Source organism: Procambarus clarkii, chromosome 25, assembly GCF_040958095.1.
Source record: "Procambarus clarkii isolate CNS0578487 chromosome 25, FALCON_Pclarkii_2.0, whole genome shotgun sequence".
NCBI lineage: Eukaryota > Metazoa > Arthropoda > Malacostraca > Decapoda > Cambaridae > Procambarus > Procambarus clarkii.
The window spans coordinates 14,589,856-14,613,452 of NC_091174.1; the positions used below are offsets into that span (position 1 = coordinate 14,589,856).

The 23,597-nt window shown below is 45.0% G+C and overlaps 1 protein-coding gene across 2 annotated transcripts in view; it reads left to right on the forward strand.

Annotated features, from left to right (window-relative positions):
* Positions 1-23,597, forward strand: part of LOC123756344 (uncharacterized) — a 402,241-nt gene that overhangs the window by 249,534 nt on the left and 129,110 nt on the right. For both annotated transcript variants that reach the window (XM_045739413.2, XM_045739414.2), the window contains exon 3: positions 16,369-17,343. In XM_045739413.2, the coding sequence (XP_045595369.1) occupies positions 16,382-17,343 (962 nt within the window). In that variant the 5' untranslated portion in view covers positions 16,369-16,381. The remainder of the gene's footprint in view (positions 1-16,368; positions 17,344-23,597) is intronic.

A 23,597-nucleotide genomic window follows, 5' to 3' on the forward strand; every position in this document is an offset into this window, starting at 1 on the left:
TATTGGGCTCTATCATATCTACACTTGAAACTGTGTATGGAGTCAGCCTCCACCACATCACTGCCTAATGCATTTCATTTGTCAAACACTCTGACACTAAAAAAATGTTCTTTCTAATATCTCTGTGGCTCATTTGGGCACTCAGTTTCCACCTGTGTCCCCTAGTGCGTGTGCCCCTTGTGTTAAATAACCTGTCTTTATCTACCCTATCAATTCCCTTGAGAATCTTGAATGTGGTGATCATGTTCCCCCTAACTCTTCTGTCTTCCAGCGAAGTGAGGTTTAATTCCCGTAGTCTCTCTTCGTAGCTCATACCTCTCGGCTCGGGTACTAGTCTGGTGGCAAACCTTTGAACCTTTTCCAGTTCAGTCTTATCCTTGACTACATATGGACTCCATGCTGGGGCTGCATACTCCAGGATTGGCCTGACATGTGGTATACAAAGTTCTGAATGATTCCTTACACAAGTTTCTGAATGCCGTTCTAATGTTGGCCAGCCTGGCTTATGCCGCTGATGTTATCCTCTTGATATGGGCTGCAGGGGACAGGTCTGGCGTGATGTCAATCCCCAAGTCTTTTTCTCTCTCTGACTCTTGAAGAATTTCATCTCCCAGATGATACCTAGTATCTGGCCTCCTGCTCCCTACACCTATCTTCATTACGTTGCATTTGCTTGGGTTAAACTATAATAACCATTTGTTCGACCATTCCTTCAGCTGTGTGTGTGTATTCACCTAGTTGTATTCACCTAGTTGTGTTTGCGGGGGTTGAGCTTTGCTCTTTCGGCCCGCCTCTCAACTGTCAATGAACTGTTTACTACTATTTTTTTTTCCTCCACACCACACACATACTCCCCGGGAAGCAGTCCGTGACAGCTGACTAACTCCCAGGTACCTATTTACTGCTAGGTAACAGGGGCATTCAGGGTGAAAGAAACTTTGCCCATTTGTTTCTGCCTGGTGCGGGAATCGAACCCGAGCCACAGAATTACGAGTCCTGCACGCTATCCACCAGGCTACTAGGCCCCTACCCCTGTGTGTGTGTACTCACCTAATTGTACTCACCTAATTGTGCTTGCGGGGGTTGAGCTCTGGCTCTTTGGTCCCGCCTCTCAACCGTCAATCAACTGGTGTACAGATTCCTGAGCCTATTGGGCTCTATCATATCTACATTTGAAACTGTGAATGGAGTCAGCCTCCACCACATCACTTCCTAATGCATTCCATTTGCTAACTACTCTGACACTGAAAAAGTTCTTTCTAACGTCTCTGTGGCTCATTTGGGTACTCAGCTTCCACCTGTGTCCCCTTGTTCGCGTCCCACCAGTGTTGAAAAGTTCGTCCTTGTTTACCCGGTCGATTCCCCTGAGGATTTTGTAGGTTGTGATCATGTCCCCCCTTACTCTTCTGTCTTCCAGTGTCGTGAGGTGCATTTCCCGCAGCCTTTCCTCATAACTCATGCCTCTTAGTTCTGGGACTAGTCTAGTAGCATACCTTTGGACTTTTTCCAGCTTCGTCTTGTGCTTGACAAGGTACGGGCTCCATGCTGGGGCCGCATACTCCAGGATTGGTCTTACATATGTGGTGTACAAGATTCTGAATGATTCCTTACACAGGTTCCTGAACGCCGTTCTGATGTTAGCCAGCCTCGCATATGCCGCAGACGTTATTCTCTTTATGTGGGCTTCAGGAGACAGGTTTGGTGTGATATCAACTCCTAGATCTTTCTCTCTGTCTGTTTCATTAAGTACTTCATCTCCTATTCTGTATCCTGTGCCTGGCCTCCTGTTTCCACTGCCTAGTTTCATTACTTTGCATTTACTCGGGTTGAACTTCAACAGCCATTTGTTGGACCATTCACTCAGTCTATCCAGGTCATCTTGTAGCCTCCTACTATCATCCTCTGTTTCAATCCTCCTCATAATTTTTGCATCGTCGGCAAACATTGAGAGGAACGAATCTATACCCTCTGGGAGATCATTTACATATACCAGAAACAGTATAGGTCCGAGGACTGACCCCTGCGGGACTCCACTTGTGACGTCTCGCCAATCTGAGACTTCACCCCTCACACAGACTCGTTGTCTCCTGTTGCTTAGGTATTCCTCTATCCACCGGAGTACCTTCCCTCTCACTCCAGCCTGCATCTCCAACTTTCGCACTAGCCTCTTGTGTGGCACTGTATCAAAGGCTTTCTGACAATCCAAAAATATGCAGTCTGCCCACCCTTCTCTTTCTTGCCTTATTTTTGTTGCCTGGTCGTAGAATTCAAGTGTGTGTGTGTGTGTGTGTGTGTGTGTGTGTGTGTGTGTGTGTGTGTGTGTGTGTGTGTGTGTGTGTGTGTGTGTGTGTACAACGGTCAAGGCCACGTGGCCCGAATTCTATTATCTGTTTTGTTGTGTTTATTGAACGTGATCGCTTAGCTTAATTATTTGGTCTCTCATTATTCTTCTCCCTCCACCTACACGCTCTCCTCTCTCTCTCTCAATTTATGTTAGTGTCCATAATCTTCCCCCTCCTTCCCCTCCCCTGCTGTTCTCTCCAACCTGTCTTCTGTGAATGATAACTAAAGGGATTTAGCTATCCTGTCAAGAGAAATGCTGAATAAAAACACTTGTATAGTAGAAAAAACCCAATATGTAAGATTAAAATTTCTTGAAGCAATCCACATAAAAATAGAACAACCTACCATAAATACCCAAATTACGGAACTATTCACTCTACCCACCATGAGAGTACGAACAAGACCAGAACGTGAAGATGCCAATATAAAAGACACTGCTCAACATGTCACGTCCACTACACCTGATTAATCTTTGTGTTTCGTACCCTATTTCGCCTTATTCTATTCTTTTCTCTTTTATGCCTTATTCTTTATCCATTTATATACCCTTATATAACCCATTGTTCGATCTATTTGTCTTCACGTGACCCACTAATGGTATAAATACAATACACCTTGTACTGTCACATCACTTAAGAATGAACCATGTAGATTCGAAATGTTGTGTAACTTTATAATAAGTAATACATTCTACAGTTATTTCTTTTTCTTCACTTCGAACGAACAAGACTTTTGGAAAACTCATCTTCCAATTAAACCCAGATGCAAGAGCACTAGTCAAAATGATAGAAGCCCTAAAACTAACGTAGATATATGACCGAACCTAACCAACCCTACCTAACCTAACCTAACCTAACCTAACCAACCCTACCTAACCTAACCTAACCTATCTTAACCTAACCTAACCTATCTTAACCTAACCTATCTTAACCTAACCTAACCTATCTTAACCTAACCTATCTTAACCTAACCTAACCTATCTTAACCTAACCTAACCTATCTTAACCTAACCTAACTTATCTTAACCTAACCTATCTTAACCTAACCTAACCTATCTTAACCTAACCTAACTTATCTTAACCTAACCTATCTTAACCTAACCTAACCTATCTTAACCTAACCTAACCTATCTTAACCTAACCTATCTTAACCTAACCTAACTTATCTTAACCTAACCTATCTTAACCTAACCTAACCTATCTTAACCTAACCTAACCTAACCTAACCTAACCTAACCTAACCAACCCTACCTAACCTAACCTAACCAACCCTACCTAACCTAACCTAACCTAACCTAACCTAACCTATCTTAACCTAACCTATCTTAACCTAACACAATTAAGTCAATAATTTATGTTAAAAACATAATATAATAATAATAATAATTCAAATAAACTAATTGGAAACAATTTATTGAAAATAAAGAAAATCACTCGGACTATTAGGCAAATCAGGCTTTGCATAGTAGGCCGAGAAGTGTGTTCTGGCTACTAGGTACGACATTATATATATATATATATATATATATATATATATATATATATATATATATATATATATATATATATATATATATAATCTTAAATGTGTATAGTGCAAGGCACAAAATATACATAACAATAGTGAAGATATAAAGAAACGTACAAAAATTTTTGGCTTAAAAATAGAAACAACAATGCTGAACAAAAAAGCTATAAAAAGAGTAGAAAACATTTTGAAAGGAAAAAGAATTCACTTTGTTGCAATGGTCGGGTTTATTGGAGTCAACAAAGGCTCCGAACGACCCTTGTATGGGAGTATCTCCGCAAGCGCTTTGTCCTGCCTTAACCACATACGGGTAGTTACTGCTTCATCCGGTTAGTCGCCCCCCCCCCACCGTACAGTTAGTTACCGTTATATCCGGTTAGTCGCTACTATTTACGGTTAGATACGGCTTCATCCGGTTAGTCACCCTTCCTCGTACAGTTAGTTACTGGTCTATTCGGTTGGTAAAACATACGGACAGACCGGACAAAATGCAAAATGAAGCGCTCAGAATTATACTTGGCTGTCCAGTAACCACCAAAGCACTTAGTTATGCGATTAGAACTAAATATGCTTAGTATTCAACATAGAATATTTGAAATAGTCAGTCTTGTTAGACTTAAGCTTTTGCGTGACAACAAAAACACATTGTATCATTTGAACTGTAAGACGCAGTGGAACTAGTAATTCTAGATGGATTCAAAGATCACTCGTATTAAAATGTTTTTATAGTACAAAGTCTTTTAAGATGGTAAGATGTTTGGTTAGATTGAAAAGATGGTAAAGGTGGTAAGCACTTCTTGCCACTGTCAGATGATATCATTTGACATTCTGAGGCCTATTTACCCCACCAAGAAATCCATCACACATTTTCCTCGTGCTCAGCTGGCTGCTAAATTAAGTAACCTACCTTGAGGTTACCTTAACTTGAGGTGCTTCCGGGGCTTAGCGTCCCCGCGGCCCGGTCGTCGACCAGGCCTCCTGGTTGCTGATCAACCAGGCTGTTAGACGCGGCTGCTCGCAGCCTGACGTATGAGTCCTAGAACATATACATAATGTATAAACTGAGAGCAACATCACACAGACAATAGATACAGACGGATCACTCAATACAGCTACAGGGAGGGCGGAAAGTGCTGTTATTGTTCATCAGCCCGACTGCAGCACAATTGAAATAATATAATAGCAATTTGGTTTCCATACTGCAAACTGAACTGTTGGCCATCCTTAAAGCTCTCAAAATAATTGAAAACACTACATTTGACAGTGTAAAATATTACATGGGCCTGACAGCCGAGTGGACAGCGCTTCGGCTTCGTAGTCCTGAGGTTCCGAGTTCGATCCTCGGTGGAGGCGGAAACAAGTCAGCAGAGTTTTTTTCACCCTGATGCTCCTGTTACCTAGCAGTAAATAGGTACCTAGGAGTTAGACAGCTGGCATTGGCTGCTTCCTGGGCATGTGTAACAAAAACGGAGGCCTGGTCGAGGACGCTAAGCCCCGAAATCATCTCAAGATAACCTCAAGATAGACAACTTAATTTTTTCAGAATCTCTTTCCTCATTACTACGGTCTCCTAAGCCAGGCATATATATGAATGCATAATGAAGGGGATAAAGTCCAACTGTTGTGGCTTCCCTCTCACATTAGGTGGCAAGAGTATAATAATGTTGATCTCCTTGCTAAGCTGGCAGTAAATAATGTTAGCGATGAACGCGATCTTGAGCTATCACAAAGATCTCTAAAAAGTGTCATTAGACGAGAACTCTTAGAAGTTCTTAGTAGTTACTTAGAAGTTAGAACTTAGAATTGGAAGAAAATAAAAAGAGTGCAAACAGGAACTAGCAGATCTATTGTGATACACGTTGGAATGTGTCAAACAAATCACTTGTATAAGACAAGTAACAAACTCAATAGACTGACAGACGTTGTCAAAGCTCGAATACGACTTGACTGCAAGTATCTCTCTCTGGCAGTTCGCTTGTCTGGCGGTCTAGATGAAACAAAGTGTGAACTAAAACAGGGATATACAGTAGCGGTTTACATTTTATAATATAAAAAAAATCCCATTTTGAAATGTAGACTCACGTTACATGAAATGACAAATAGTGTTAGTTGATGATTAAATTCACTCAATTCAGTGACATTTGTTCTGACTTTCAGGTCTCTAATAGCATCAGAAAAATTGACACGTGGGCTCTTTGATGATAAAATATGCCCCAGATGTTTTCCAAAATACTTTACAGAAATCTCTCTGCTTGGTAATTTGATTTTAATATGAATCATATGAGTTAAAGCAACACTTTTCAAGACTGAACGTTACTTTGTATTTTCACCTATAACTTCCACGCATTTGTATCGTTTTTCAAACCCTCTTTGATCGGCGTGAGAAGAGTTGGATCACCATAACAGGAACGATTGGCCTTAGTATTATGTTTGCGGCAGCCAGCTACCCAGGCTCTATACCCAGCTGGAGAGATAAGATGTTAAATGGAAGCAACGTTAATCCCTGTATTCACTCATTGTCCTTCACTCATTTTGCTTCACGTGCACTCGTTATACGAGTGTTTTGAGGGGCAAGTCAAAGAGTCATTCCGCAGTTTCATCCAAGGTTTCATTATGGGGCCTCGTAGCCTGGTGGATAGCGCGCAGGACTCGTAATTTTGTGGCGCGGGTTCGATTCCCGCACGAGGCAGAAACAAATGGGCAAAGTTTCTTTCACCCTGAATGCTCCTGTTACCTAGCAGTAAAATAGGTACCGGGGTGTTAGTCAGCTGTCACGGGCTGCTTCCTGGGGGTGGAGGCCTGGTCGAGGACCGGGCCGCGGGGACACTAAAGCCCCGAAATCATCTCAAGATAACCTCAAGAAGGTGGTGGTAGTAAGACTGCGTTAAAGGAGATGTCTGTGGCAGGTATCAACTGTTCTTACAATGGTCCTTTTAAGTTTATTAAAAAAGTCTCACACAACACGTTGTGTTCCTTGCGGACCCAAAGACGTGACACCAGAACATGCCATTTTTCTCCGAGAATTCATGATGTTATATGATAACATATCATGTTCTCTGAAAAATCCAAAACGTGATTTCTCTACGTCATATTCCTTCAAAAATTATGAAGGCAATGTTTGATAATCCTTGAAGGTTTATATCATATATTCTGGATGATTATAAAAAAAAAACATGACAAATACTGCTTCTAAAGGTCATCTAATGTATTGAATATCTGAAAATATGATTTATCTGGAAAAATAATGTGAAAAAACAGAGTGACAAAAGATATCATAGTTATTTAAATATTACATCTAAGATAATGTTTGATATTTGATAACACATTCGGCTATTTTGTACATACGCAAATATATATATACAAACTTTTCGACCAAATCGTATTTACATATTACTGATAAATGTGCAAGTTATAATCTACCTTTCAACGTGTAAATACCATTAGTTCACCATGCTTAGTATGAAATATTCAATGTTTTGAGTAGCTTGCCTGACAGTCTCTCTTAACAAAGGCTGAATATTTAATAGGCTCGCCTAGCGTAAAACTCACATGAAAAACACAAACATTTTCCAATGTTTACAGCACTTCCACTACACTCGCTTCTAATCAGACCTTTGTGTTGGCGAGTCATTGGACGCCAATGGACAGAAACGTAGAGCAACGCACAGAAGCAGAGACAGGAATAGAGAGGTAGAGAGAGACAGAGATGGAGACAGAAGACAACAAAAGGTAAAGACTGCTATTGACGGCAGAAGATGTCCTTCACATTACTCACCTTCGTCACACCACGTATATGTGAGCATCGCACACTGCTCGTCACATATGATATACCAGACACACACATGATGTGCTGTCATACCAGTCACATATATTATACCAGTCATATATCAGATACCTTAGACCAGACACACACACACACATCAATCACACATGACTTGCCAGACATATACCAGTCATATATCAGATACCTTAGACCAGACACACACACACACATCAATCACACATGACTTGCCAGACATATATCAGTCACATATGACATATCATTTAAACTATCCAGAGAACATCCTTACATATATCATAGTCCCGTTTTCTTTGTTCTAACATAACAAAATGATGTGATTATTTTGAGTGTTAGCATTATATATATATATATATATATATATATATATATATATATATATATATATATATATATATATATATATATATATATGAAAGTAAATAAATATATAAAATAATTTTATTATATATATATATATCTTCATGAAAAGGGTTCCCCGGCGGTGCCCAGGATAATGTCTCTCTCCCCCCCTACTCCCTATTTCGCCCCCCCACCCACTTTTTTCTCTCTTCTCCCCACACACCCCTACTTTCCTTAGGTCCCATTTCCCTACCCCCCTTTTCCTTGCATATATAGAGAAGGGGAAAAGACCCGACTACACCCGGGTCTTTCCCCTCTTTTTCACCCGTTCACACTCTTCCCCACTCTTCACCCCCATCACCCTTTTAACCCCCTCCAGTCACCCCCTCCCCAGTCATTCCCCTCTCCCCCCAATCGGCATCCAAGACCTTACAATTATCTGCGCCGTCAGCAGTAATTCGCGCATTGAGCAATGCACTTACAATACACTATGCAACAATGTACGCAATGTGCGCGTACTATGCAACAAGTTATGCAATATACGCGCATTGCAATATGTGCAACAATTAAGAGATGCTTAATGATTACATCAAATGCATCTCTTTTTCATTTAAAATCCGCTTGTTTACGTGAGCACTAACTTGGCGTTCACATTAACTGAGCACAAACTTAGTGGGCTCTAATCGTCTCTCAGAAACTGAGCCCTGTTTTGTTAGATTAGCTTTCAGAACCATCGAGAAATATCTGCCTGTTTATTGAAGCTCAACATTACCAAAACAGTTTAGGTTGATGCCTCCCCAAGCTGTCATTCAACACATTGTTTACAACATTTCTACAGAAAAATGGACCAAAAAGGCATTATTCATACAGTGTATTTACCAGGGAAAATGCACAGGTGTATGCCAACACATGCACCAGATAAGGAGAGGAATACAAAATCGAATTTTTATTTGTGTGTGTGTATGTGTGTGTGTGTGTGTGTGTGTGTGTGTGTGTGTGTGTGTGTGTGTGTGTGTGTGTGTGTGTGTGTGTGTGTGTGTACCAGTTTTTAAAGGGCGCAGAAGGAAACCTATGGCCATATACGGGAAGGAAACCTGATATAAAAAACCTGTTTTTTTTTTCTCCTGCCAACGTGCAGTTTTTTCTTGTAAAATGTTGACGATTGTTATCATTTTTTCGTCAGGTATTTCTTTTATTGTGGAGCATTGCTGCCTGCAGGAAATGTGTGGGGTAAATGTGCTCGCGTTCTTACAGACCTTTCGGGCACTTGCGTTTATTTTGATTGTGTGTGTGTGTGTGTGCTCACCTGGTTGTGCTTGTGGGGGTTGAGCTTCGGCTCTTGAAATTGAAAGTAGGTTTTTTGAGGCATAAATACACACAAAGGGATGAGGTAGCTCAAGCTATTCCCACCCCGTTCAGTACAACGTGTTCATATATAGACACATATCACTAACAGTAAACATATTACCGAACATTCTGGTTGATAAACACACACATTTCTTCCTCTACACATGCAGTATGTTACCAGATGTATACACAATTACTTGTATGACTAGGTACACAGACAATTTGCAATAGACATTCAGACAATTCGACAATCTTGAGATGTCTTGAGATGATTTCGGGGCTTAGTGTCCCCGCGACCCGGTCCTCGACCAGGCCTCCACCCCCCAGGAAGCAGCCCGTGACAGCTGACTAACTCCCATGTACCTATTTGCTGCTAGGTAACAGGGGCATCATGGTGAAAGAAACTCTGCCCATTGTTTCTCGCCGGCGCCCGGGATCGAACCCGGGACCACAGGATCACGCGTACAGTGTTCTGTCCGCTCAGCCACCGGCTCCCAAAAGTTACAATCTTGGTGCAAAATTCTTATATATATCTCCAGAATATCTCCAACCTTTCCGTTGTGAGTGACACATCCAGGCTATTTGTTCAGGAACAGTTCCTATCTCAGTGTTTCTATATACATTAATCAAGGGACAATCAAGAACATAATGGGTGAGGGTGTGAGACCTTAACGTACCACATAGTTTACACTTGGTGTCATTATCATGAACACCTGTACCATATTGTCAGTAATATTTGTACCCAAGCCTGAGCCGCATGTGCACCGAGTCACTCCAAGCATTTCTCCTTTTACCATAAGTGAAATGTTGGCGTTTTGACTCACACATGTAGGGTTGCATGGTTTGACTTCCCTCATACATTATACCTCTCCTCGCCACTTCGGTTTGTGCCTGTCGGCTCTCAGGTTCCATCTTTCATCAGTCAATCTACTGATGTACAGATTTCTGAGCCGATTGGGCTCTATCATATCTACATTTGAAACTGTGTATGGAATCAGCCTCCACCACATCACTTCCTAATGCATTCCATTTGTTAACTACTCTGACACTGAAAAAGTTCTTTCTAACGTCCATGTGGTTCATTTGGGTTCTAAGTTTCCACCTGTGTCCCCTTGTTCGCGTACCACCCGTGCTAAATAGTTAATCTTTAGCTACACCTGTCAATTCTCTGAGAATTTTGTAGGTAGTGATCATGTCTTCCCTAACTCCTCTGTCTTTCAGTGTTATGAGGTTTAGTTCCAGTAACCTTCCTCGTATCTCACACCCCTCAACTCGGGGAATAGCCTGGTGGCGAACCTCTGAACAAGCGTACATGTGTGTGTGTGTGTGTGTGTGTGTGTACCTATTTGTGCCTGCAGGATCGAGCTGCTAGCTCTTGGACCCCGCTTTTCCAGCCGTTGGTTATCTAGTATTACGGTTACCGACTTGCACACACACACGCGCACACACACACGCGCACACGCACACACACACACACACACACACGCGCGCGCACACACACACACACACACACACACACACACACACACACACACACACACACACACACCTCAGGATACATCTCACACCAGCTGACTCCCAGCTACCCATTTATAAACACCAATAAAGGGAAAACTTAATAACTTGGTACTAATAACGTAGTAATTAAAATTGCAACTTTTAAATATGATTCAATCTAAATTAATTATCTTGGTTGCTTCTCCCGGAAGTGACATTTGGAGTAATTAATATTTCTTGATGAATGTAACGATGTCGGAGCGGAGAGGTGGTTGCCCCTAAGCTACTCGCTCGAGTGGGTGTCTCTACACAGTGTATCGACACCCTGTTCAGTATACAGTGTATATCGACACCCTGTTCAATATACAGTGTATCGACACCCTGTTCAGTATACAGTGTATCGACACCCTGTTCAGTACACAGTGTATCGACACCCTATTCAGTACACAGTGTATATCGACACCCTGTTCAGTACACTACAGCAGCATTCAGCATCTCGACGGGCACTCTTTTACATCTCCACTCCACTACACCATCCTACCCCACACACTTCATTTCTAGAGACCTCCCTTTCCACTACACTACATCCCCCTGACGCTGCCCTGTCCTACTCTACACACTCTCCCTCCCTCTCGCACTATTTTAAACCGAGGAAACACTACCTTCACATTCGTGACACTGTTTTCCTTTACGTGATGAAAGTTGTAGGATGGTGGTGGCGTCTGGCGGGCTAACCGCAGCGAGCGGACGCTGGAGGCTTCACCTAGTCCCTGGTCGTCGGGGCCGCCTCTGTGTTCCTGACTAATGGCCGGAATGCGTGTTCCACCAGTCACTGCTCCTTCCTCTATGATGTCTCCTCTCCTCCCCTCCTTGCCTTCCACTACTATTCTCTCCCTTATTCTCTCTAGTACCCTTCTCTCACTAGCTCCCTTCCTATCTCTCTAGCTCATTTTTCCCCTTCTCTTCCTCTTTCATTAGGTCTCTTCCTTTCTCCCTAACTTCCTCCCTCTCTCTCCCTAGTTCCCTTTCTCTCCCCCTAACTCCATTTTTTTCTCACCCTATTTCCCTTCTTCTCTTCCTCTTTCCCTAGCTCCCTTCTTTCTCTCCGTTCCCCCCCCCCCCCTCCTTTTCCCTCCATTCGTGAAGTCTGGGGTTAGGCGTAGACTGGATTTAATTTATATTTTTAAGTGGGAAAAGAAATTTGTATTGTGTGTATTATACAAAAGCTGTGTAGGGCTGTTACAGCCAAGGTATTTTATTATTGACTTCAAATGTCTGTGGTCAGATTACAGACCCATCAGTCGAATTTGGGGGTCCTCACTTCCCCCAATTTGCACACACAGTTTTGACATTTTCGAAATCAGTTGATTTTTTCCCCTTATTACAATCGTTCACATATTGGTATTATTGAGGAACTAATTGTATTTAGATTCACATTAAATTAAATAAATAACAAGATACATCAGTGAATTTAATTGAACAACGTTGAGCAACAACTCAACTCTCTACTAATGGCAAAAGTTACTAAATAAAATGTAATTTTCAGACTGATTTATAGTCGTCGATGAAGGCAGAGAAAGCTCACCCTTCAGTGCTAATTTATCAGAAACATATGAGGAATTCTGAACTAAGCCGAGAGGTCCGTACTATGGAAATTAAATAAACTAATCCATCTGTTATGAGTGTTTCCATCGGATCATTGGGATAAGTTGATGTCTTGGTGTTAAAGTGTGTATACAGACCTATCAGTATATATATATATATATATATATATATATATATATATATATATATATATATATATATATATATATATATATATATATATAAGGCTCGACAACATCAATTTAATTGATATATATGTACAGCTTGTACTCAATAACCAACACTTCATGTAAGTGCCAAATTGGTAAATATAATTATTTTTGTCTAATTGTGATTGTCAATTATGTTTAATTAGTTAATTGTGTAACTATGTTCCGGTCATACCTCTATTTGTCCTTTGTAATGATAGGGACTTGAACTGTTTTGCTGGAGGTAATGTTGGAGCCCATGGTGGTGGTCCCTGGGGGCCCATGGTGGTGGTCCCTGGGGGCCCATGGTGGTGGTCCCTGGGGGCCCATGGTGGTGGTCCCTGGGGGCCCATGGTGGTGGTCCCTGGGGGCCCATGGTGGTGGTCCCTGGGGGCCCATGGTGGTGGTCCCTGGGGGCCCATGGTGGTGGTCCCTGGGGGCCCATGGTGGTGGTCCCTGGGGGCCCATGGTGGTGGTCCCTGGGGGCCCATGGTGGTGGTCCCTGGGGGCCCATGGTGGTGGTCCCTGGGAGGCCCATGGTGGTGGTCCCTGGGGGCCCATGGTGGTGGTCCCTGGGAGGCCCATGGTGGTGGTCCCTGGGGGCCTATGGTGGTGGTCCCTGAAGGCCCATGGTGGTGGTCCCTGGGGGCCCATGGTGGTGGTCCCTGGGAGGCCCATGGTGGTGGTCCCTGGGGGCCCATTGTGGTGGTCCCTGGGAGGCCCATGGTGGTGGTCCCTGGGGGCCCATGGTGGTGGTCCCTGGGGGCCCATGGTGGTGGTCCCTGGGAGGCCCATGGTCGTAGTCCCTGGGGGCCCATGGTGGTGGTCCCTGGGGGCCCATGGTGGTGGTCCCTGGGGGCCCATGGTGGTGGTCCCCAGGGCCCATGGTGGTGGTCCCCGGGGCCCATGGTGGTGGTCCCCGGGGCCCATGGACGGAGACCTTGGGACCCATGGTAAAATAAGTTAAACACAAATCTTGCCCATTTGCTACGACTGAACGTGAGATGAAGTGTTCGTCACAACATAATTCAATACGTTTTTCATCTCACCTTTAGTGGGTGTTAATATGTAAAGAGACAGTTATTCATAAGTGATTCTTTTCTTCATTTATAGGTGAGTTAGTTCACACACATTCACAGTAAATTATTTACTTAACAAAAACTAATCATCATAACATATCTGTAGTTATAAACTGTATACACGAGAATTAGATTAAAATTTTGAAGTCACATTTATCAAAGACTTTAATATTACAGTTGTCAGATACAGAATAAGAAACAGTTTCCGTAACAACTGATACAAGCCGTTACAAAACCGGCTGATCTAAACAGGTGTCCAGCCGTCTAAATCAAACTTTACCTTTTGGCTTCAAGAAACATTTTGTTTACAATGAGAAAGGAGACATTTATTACAAAAAATAGAACCAAGATCATCAACACAACAAATAACATTATTCTAAGCACTGCAAATGAAAAACATGGCACCTAGTTTCACTGCACATTTAGTGAAAAAAAAAAATTCACTAAATAAAATTACGCCATTTCACAACTGCTTTGAATGCTTGAACGTTACTGTGTTTAGAGAATCGGGTCACGACCCGATTCACGAATCAAACCACGGTTTGATTCGTGTCACTGCTGTAGTTTACAGGAAACTAGTTCATTCTTTGTCCATCCTTTCCACCATATTCTTCAGCTTGAAGGTGTCTCATCAAAGACAGATCGTCTTACTGATGATTTGGCTCTATTAATGATGCTCATTAGAGGACGACAGCGCGTGGTGTTGACCTCTTGGCAGGCCAGTGGCAGGCTGGTGGCAGGACGGTGGCAGGCTTGTGGCAGGCTGGTGGCAGGACGGTGGCAGCCCGGTGGCAGGCCGGTGGCAGGCCGGTGGCTGGCCGGTGGCAGGCCGGTGGCAGGCCGGTGGCGGGCCGGTGGCGGGACGGTGGCAGGCTGGTGGCAGGCTGGTGGCAGGCTGGTGGCAGGCCAGTGGCAGGCCGGTGGCGAGGAGGCAAGTGGGGACTTAGAAGCAGGCTGGCAGCAGCTGCCCCCGAAAAGTTACAACTGAAGTTCACAGTTTTTATGACTAAATTATTGCAAAGTTAATCAATCTGGATCTTAAACTTTCTTCTTGTAATAAAGTCCATAATGGTATACATGTCACTATTAAAATATTGTATAAACAATTACACATAAACAAAATACAACATGTACCAGATGCATACAACATAAACAATACATGTAGTGGAACAACACAGCATGAATAAAAATACAGCCTGAACAAGATCAATACAGCCTGAAAAAGAACATTACAACATGAACAAGAACAATACACTAGAACAAATTCACTGATCATTGATCATTATCATCAAGATTTCCGAAGACTAATTTAACTGTAATTAAATTAAAGTTTAATTAGTCTTCGGAAATCTTGATGATAATAACCAATAATCAGCGATTATGATCTAGTGCATGTTGTATTGCTCGGGTATGCATTGTATTATTCTTGTATATGCTGTAGGTGTATATGTGTGTGATATGTACACCTACAGCATGTGTGTGATTAAGTTTTTTTTTTTTTTTTTTGTTTTTTTTTGTTTTTTTTTTTTTTGAGATATATACAAGAGTTGTTACATTCTTGTACAGCCACTAGTACGCGTAGCGTTTCGGGCAGGTCCTTAATCCTATGGTCCCTGGAATACGATCCCCTGCCGCGAAGAATCGTTCAAGTGTAAACAAGTGTCTTTTCACTCCGTGACTAGTTATAATAATACAATATATAATAGAAAACTCCACACCCCCCCTCCTAGGATTCGAACCCAGACAGCCAGAGGGCTCCATGTACCTTAGCGTTTCCAGTATTTTCACCACTAGGTGAAATTTGAGTTTGTGTGTGTGTGTGTGTGTGTGTGTGTGTGTGGTGTTTATTCACCTAGTTGTGCTTGCGGGGGTTGAGCTCTGCTCTTTCGGCCCGCCTCTCAACTGCTACTACCTACTATTTTTTTCCACGCCACACATCCCAAGAAGCAGCCCGTGACAGCTGACTAACTCCCAGGTACCTATTTACTGCTAGGTAATAAGGGCATTAGGGTGAAAGAAACTCTGCCCATTGTTTATCGCCGGCGCCCAGAATCGAACCCGGGACCACAGGATCACGCGTCCAGCGTGCTGTCTGCTCAGCCTGTGTGTGTGTGTGTGTGTGTGTGTGTGTGTGTGTGTGTGTGTGTGTGTGTGTGTGTGTGTGTGTGTGTGTGTAAAGACATTTGGGTGTACGTTACATTTACTCGAATATTTGGTAGGCGAGATTCACTCTATATATACCGTGTGTGGGGAGGGGCTCATATCGTGAGCTGGTGTAGCCTAGACCTGTCTCCATAATAATATTTGGATGTCCTTTACCAGCTTTTTATTTTATTCAGATGTAATTATTGCACTAATGCTAATATTTGCGTAATTTGCGATGTTTTTCGATCCATTCGAAAAAGGAACACGATTCGATTGGTGTTCCTTCTCCTGGTGATACCTACTATTTATTTTAATACTATTGTCCCCCCTTCATCACTGGTTACTGTGCCCTGATGTTCACTTTTCTCTCTCTCGGTAACCGGTCATTGCACATCTTTGTCCGCTTGAGAGGTTTGTCCTCGTCCGGATATTAGGGTTGTGAAGGGTCACGTGGTCTCGCCGGACGGCCAGTAACAAGTGTTGTGTCTCGTTGCAGGTTGTGAAGCGTGATGGCGCTGCTCCACCGCTTCGTGAAGCTGAACGACCGGGGCAACACGCACGTGTTCTCCTTCGTGGTGACGCGCAGCGTGACGCGCGACCTGCACCGCGACGTGACCAGCAAGGAGCTGACTTACGGCTACCAGCGATGGGCCATCACCTTCTCGCGGTCAGAGAAGGTTCTCGGGGTTTACCTGGTGTGGCGCAACCCCTGCGAGGGCATGCGGGTTTACATCGACTTTACCTTCACGCTGCTGAACCGCGAACACTTCAGCGTGAACGAGGCCTTCACCGGCAAGCAGGTCAAGTTTACCTTCGACTCCCCCGCGCAGGGCAACCGTCGCCTCATCAACATGGAGGACCTCTACTCCCGCAACTTCACCGACGAGAACGGCGAGTTCCAGCTGGAGCTGACGGTGTCGAACATCAGGACGGTGTTCGAGGCTGAGCTGCGGGTGCCGCCGCCCATCAACGGTGGCGTCGCCAGCCGCAAGGACAAGAAGTACGAGTCTCCGTACTTCCACTTCGGGCACTACGACTGGCACGTGTCCGTGACCTCGTCCTCGGGCATGGAGGGCCGCCCGACGGTGCAGCTGCGGCGCCTGACGGGGTTCGACCACCAGTGCCGCGTGCGGTACCTCATGGTCATCGGCGAGGCGGAGCGCCGCGCCGACTCCGGCATCTTGGATCAGCTGAGCGACCATGAGGGACGCACGCCCGGGTGGACGCCGGCGCGCACGCGCCTGCACGACCTCGTGCACAAGGGCGTGCTGAGGCTGTACCTGGAGATGATCCTGGCCAACACGACCAGCGAGGTGCGGCTCCAGCCCCTCCCCCACAACACCCCCGCCTCCGTCCTCTGTTACGACAGAGACAAGCAGGCCTGGGCCCTCGAACCCGACCTCCACTCTGACATGCTCAGACTCAAGCTGGTCTTCAACGACGTCCACAACGTCCCCAGGAACCACCTCAGGTGAGGAGTGTGGGAGAGGGGGAGGCGTGGGGGGAGTGGGGGAGGCATGGGGGGAGTGGGGGAGGCATGGGGGAGTGGGGGAAGGATAGGAAGATTAAGAAATTTGTGGGAAGAGGGGAGGGAGGGAACGTAGGAAATGTGTTAAGAAAAATAGAGAGGGAGAAGGCAATAAAAATAGCAGAGTGAGAGGGGAAGAGAATTGCTGGCCGGATGAAAGGAGCGAATAAAAGACAAAATCCTCTTTTTTTTTTGTCACGCACAAAAGAGAGAAACAGCGTCCGTGATAAGCAAAGAGGAACTTCCAGATCTGCTTACATTGTCTTGCTAACCAAATGAAGAGAACAATATAAACACGGACACAAGAGAATATAAACACATGGGAAAGAGAGAGCGAGAGAGAACGAGAGCGAGAGAGAGCGAGAGCGAGAGAGAATGAGAGCGAGAGAGAGCGAGAGAGACAGACAGACAGAGAGAGAGCGCCTCGGTCGATAAAGTTCCCAAACCGAGGACCCTGACCCCTGGGATTTTTAATATAGGCACATGAGGGCGGAATAATGCAGCTTCTCAACATTTACCTGCCCCCCCTCCCCTTATTATGCCTCATCTTCCTCACCCCAAAATGAACCTTGAATATGAATGTCACCTTCCGCCCCCCCCTCAGCTACCGTTACCTCACTCCACCCCTCACTTTCCCCTCATTTTCTCTACATTTCTCTTTCGTCCCTTCTACGAACTCCCTCTTCCAACGCCGGCTACAAGCATTGTGTCAGGGTTTAAGTCTTTTGAATGCCCTAATTAACTCTTATGTACACCGGGAAAAAGATGGAAGAACTCTTTTTTTTTTTTGTATTTCTCATCTTGAGACGAGAGCTGTCACACTCACACGCGGGAAAGGCTTCCGGGAAGCTGCCTTAAGAGCTTCGTATGTCGCTTCAATGATGCATATGTCAACGCAAAATTAATTAACTTTAAAACGAGGAGGATAAAGCCGAAAGGTAGTCTTCATTAGTTCTTCTTACCCGAGTTCTTAGCGGCCAGGGACAGGTTCTCAGCGGCCATGGACAGGTTCTCAGCGGCCAGGGACAGGTTCTCAGCGGCCAGGGACAGGTTCTCAGCGGCCAGGGACAAGCTTTCAGCGGCCAGGGACAGGTTCTCAGCGGCCAGGGACAAGCTTTCAGCGGCCAGGGACAGGTTCTCAGCGGCCAGGGACAGGTTCTCAGCGGCCAAGGACAAGTTCTCAGCGGCTAGGGACAAGCTTTCAGCGGCCAGGGACAGGTTCTCAGCGGCCAGGGACAAGTGTTTGATTATTTGGACACAAGGTATAGTAACTGGTATGGGGATGATGCGACGTCCAGTACACTCACTAATATAACACCCAGTACACACACTGATACAACACCCAGTACACACACTGATACAACACCCAGTACACACACTGATACAACACCCAGTACACACACTGATACAACACCCAGTACACACACTGATACAACACCCAGTACACACACTGATACAACACCCACTACTCTGATACAACACCCACTACTCTGATACAACACCCACTACTCTGATACAACACCCACTACTCTGATACAACACCCACTACTCTGATATAACACCCACTACTCTGATATAACACCCACTACTCTGATACAACACCCACTACTCTGATACAACACCCACTACTCTGATATAACACCCACTACTCTGATATAACACCCACTACTCTGATACAACACCCACTACTCTGATACAACACCCACTACTCTGATATAACACCCACTACTCTGATATAACACCCACTACTCTGATACAACACCCACTACTCTGATACAACACCCACTACTCTGATATAACACCCACTACTCTGATATAACACCCACTACTCTGATACAACACCCACTACTCTGATACAACACCCACTACTCTGATATAACACCCACTACTCTGATATAACACCCACTGCTCTGATACAACACCCACTACTCTGATACAACACCCACTACTCTGATATAACACCCAGTACACACACTGATACAACGCCCACTGCTCTGATACAACACCCACTGCTCTGATACAACACCCACTACTCTGATACAACACCCACTACTCTGATATAACACCCAGTACACACACTGATACAACACCCACTGCTCTGATATAACACCCAGTACACTCCCTAGTTAAACACTCCCGTCTTCCCAATATCTGGAAGAGGATTCGCAAGTCTGCTGGTAAAATTGGTCGCGATACAGCGGCCATCATTCATCTTAGAGGTTCTGCTCCTGGTGAGCCTGTAGTGGTCGCGAACGAACACGTCCGCATTTCATGGTCATTAACCTGGCTTCTCACCTCACTCCAGACTTTCTTACCTGCAAGCCCCGTGATCAGTCTTACCTTTTGGACTTGTGCGGGCATCTGCGGTCTTCCTACAACCATTTCCTTAGTCTTGCAGAACTTAGCCCTAGTCAGTGTTCGGAGGCGGCCGCAAATGGCGTTCATATGCCTTTTTTTTTCCCCCATGCATCTTGGAGTATTTGTTCAATATTTATAATATTTGGTAGGTGGAGAGGAGGAAGTAGTTCTTTCCATTGAGAAACTCGAAATAGCGGTGCACCTCACCTTGGCCACGTCTGTTGTAGAAAATAATGCTAAACAAAAAAAAAATTACTTAGAGATGTAACATATTAGCCCAGATGGACTATTTTGGCCTTCGAGGCAATTTGCCGTTCATCCTACTAAGCTTACTCTCGGGATGTGCGTTTAAGGCATGTCGTGGACCTTCTCTCTCTCTCTCACTCTCTCTCTCTCCATCTTATCGTCAGAAGTAAGGTGTTTGCCAGGGCAGTGTTTTGAGCACTTTTCTCTTCCTGGTTGCTCTTGAAGGGGTTTATTCGGGGCTCCATGTGGACGCCCTCACCATCTGTGGTTGCGGTAACGATTTCTCCTTTATTCACCACCAGCTGCCGATCGATAGTGTGCCGTCCTGAGCTACCAGGCACGGCTCTCAGCTCTCAGCTACGAAACCTTGCGCTCTGGCTTTCTAAACAGCATGGCGTTCCATGGCAAACCCATGACACTCTATGGAAGGCAAATCTTAAACCCTACAAGATCAACCCCAAAAGTTTCGTAAATACGGATATTGCGAAACTCTTAAGGGTTCAGGTCCTAGACGGCCAGTCTAGGTTGTGCTATATCCATTATCTACGAGTTAAATCCTTTATATCCTTATCTTATGCAGAGTCTTGTAGCGTACCTCTTTAGGGAGGAGCCGAGTGGCGAACGCTCCTTCACTTTTACTACTTGTATGACATAGGTTGTACTCCTGGGATCCTCTCGGACGTAGGTTCGAACCCTCATCACGCCCCGTAAGGAGTTGTTCATTTGATGCATCACGCTATTGTGATTTCTGTGTGTATTGTGTAGAAACCGGTGTTCCGTCGTTACAAGACCGCCGATATTGGAAGTGCCCGTGATGCTCTGCGCGGTCCCTACAAAGCCACATGTCGTGCTTGCATCCCACCTTGACAACTCTCCCTACAGAAAGCCACGCTCACTATTTTGTAGCCCTTTACCGTGCAGATTGTCTGCTTGCAGGCTTCACTCTCTTTGTGTGCGTTTACAATGTATCTCCATGTATTATGTCTGTCTCATCCCCTGGAGGGGTCCCGCTTGTTTAATTTGGTTAATCCCTAACCATTACGGTAAAGGCTTGTACCCTCCCAGCAATGAAATACAATTTTCCTTAAACATTTTCGTTGCTCTGTTTACGAATGGTCCGAAGGCTGCTACCGGTACTAGCTTGTCCGTTGTTTGTCCTGGCCAAACGTCTTCTTGCTGTCCTCCTACCTGTCGATTTGGAATCCTGAATGATAGCCAATAATATCGTAACATTGTGTTACACGGTGCTAAACAGACTGTCAGGCTTGGTGCTTTGTTTGGATAATTAGTTGCTTCCTAGATAAGACACCAATTATCATTCTCGGGGCATTGCAGGGCACCTAGTGCACTCTAGGGCACCCCGAACCCTGAAGTCATTAACTTTCGGACTTCAGAACACGAGCACTTCAAATCTTCTGTAGTGCAATGTGTGTGAATGAACCTGAGGAGGACGATGAGGCAGGCTGGAACAGTGAAGAAGGATGAGGCAGGCTGGAACAGTGAAGAAGGATGAGGCAGGCTGGAACAGTGAAGAAGGATGAGGCAGGCTGGAACAGTGAAGAAGGATGAGGCAGGCTGGAACAGTGAAGAAGGATGAGGCAGGCTGGAACAGTGAAGAAGGATGAGGCAGGCTGGAACAGTGAAGAAGGATGAGGCAGGCTGGAACAGTGAAGAAGGATGAGGCAGGCTGGAACAGTGAAGAAGGATGAGGCAGGCTGGAACAGTGAAGAAGGATGAGGCAGGCTGGAACAGTGAAGAAGGATGAGGCAGGCTGGAACAGTGAAGAAGGATGAGGCAGCCTGGAACAGTGAAGAAGGATGAGGCAGCCTGGAACAGTGAAGAAGGATGAGGCAGGCTGGAACAGTGAAGAAGGATGAGGCAGGCTGGAACAGTGAAGAAGGATGAGGCAGGCTGGAACAGTGAAGAAAGATGAGGCAGGCTGGAACAGTGAAGAAGGATGAGGCAGGCTGGAACAGTGAAGAAGGATGAGGCAGGCTAGAACAGTGAAGAAGGATGAGGCAGGCTAGAACAGTGAAGAAGGATGAGGCAGGCTAGAACAGTGAAGAAGGATGAGGCAGGCTGGAACAGTGAAGAAGGATGAGGCAGGCTGGAACAGTGAATAAGGATGAAGCATATTAGAAAGAAGATGGAGGCTGAAATGATATGTTCAAGGGAAGGATGATGCTGGCTGGAGGATGAGGGAGGCTGGGATGATGGTGAGGGAGGCTGGGGGATGAGGGAGGCTGGGATGATGGTGAGGGAGGCTGGGGGATGAGGGAGGCTGGGATGATGGTGAGGGAGGCTGGGGGATGAGGGAGGCTCTGGAAAGTGATAATGAAGAATGGAAGATGAGGCAGGGCTCATCCCTGCCTCATCCTCCAGTATTATGAGTCAGGGGATAGTGATTGAACCGGGCCGCAAGAATGAAGCAGGATCGCAAGATGACGCAGGCTTGGGTAGTGAGGCAGGCAGGAAAAATGAGACAGGCTCGTGAAATGAGGCAGGTTGGGACGACAGACACAGCGAGGATGTAAACAACAGGCACCTTACCATACACGTCAGCACCTTACCATACACGTCATCACCTTACCATACACGTCATTACCTTACCATACACGTCATCATCACCATACACGTCATCACCTTACCATACACGTCATTACCTTACCATACACGTCATCACCTTACCATACACGTCATCATCACCATACACGTCATTACCTTACCATACACGTCATTACCTTACCATACACGTCATCATCACCATACACGTCATCATCACCATAAACGTCATCACCTTACCATACACGTCATCATCACCATACACGTCATCATCACCATACACGTCATCATCACCATACACGTCATCATCACCATACACGTCATCATCACCATACACGTCGTCATCACCATACACGTCATTACCTTACCATACACGTCATCATCACCATACACGTCATTACCTTACCATACACGTCATTACCTTACCATACACGTCATCATCACCATACACGTCATCACCTTACCATACACGTCATCATCACCATACACGTCATCACCATACACGTCATCATCACCATACACGTCATCATCACCATACACGTCATCATCACCATACACGTCATCACCTTACCATACACGTCATTACCTTACCATACACGTCATCACCACCATACACGTCATCACCTTACCATACACGTCATTACCTTACCATACACGTCATTACCTTACCATACACGTCATTACCTTACCATACACGTCATTACCTTACCATACACATCATCACCACCATACCCGTCACCACCACCATACACATCATCATCACCATACCCGTCATCACCTTACCATACACATCACCACCACCATACACATCACCACCACTATACACATCATCATCACCATGCACGTCATCACCTTACCATACACGTCATCACCTTACCATACACGTCATCACCACCATACACGTCATCACCTTACCATACACGTCATCACCCTACCATACACGTCATCACCCTACCATACACGTCATCATCACCATACACGTCATCACCTTACCATACACGTCATCATCACCATACACGTCATCACCACCA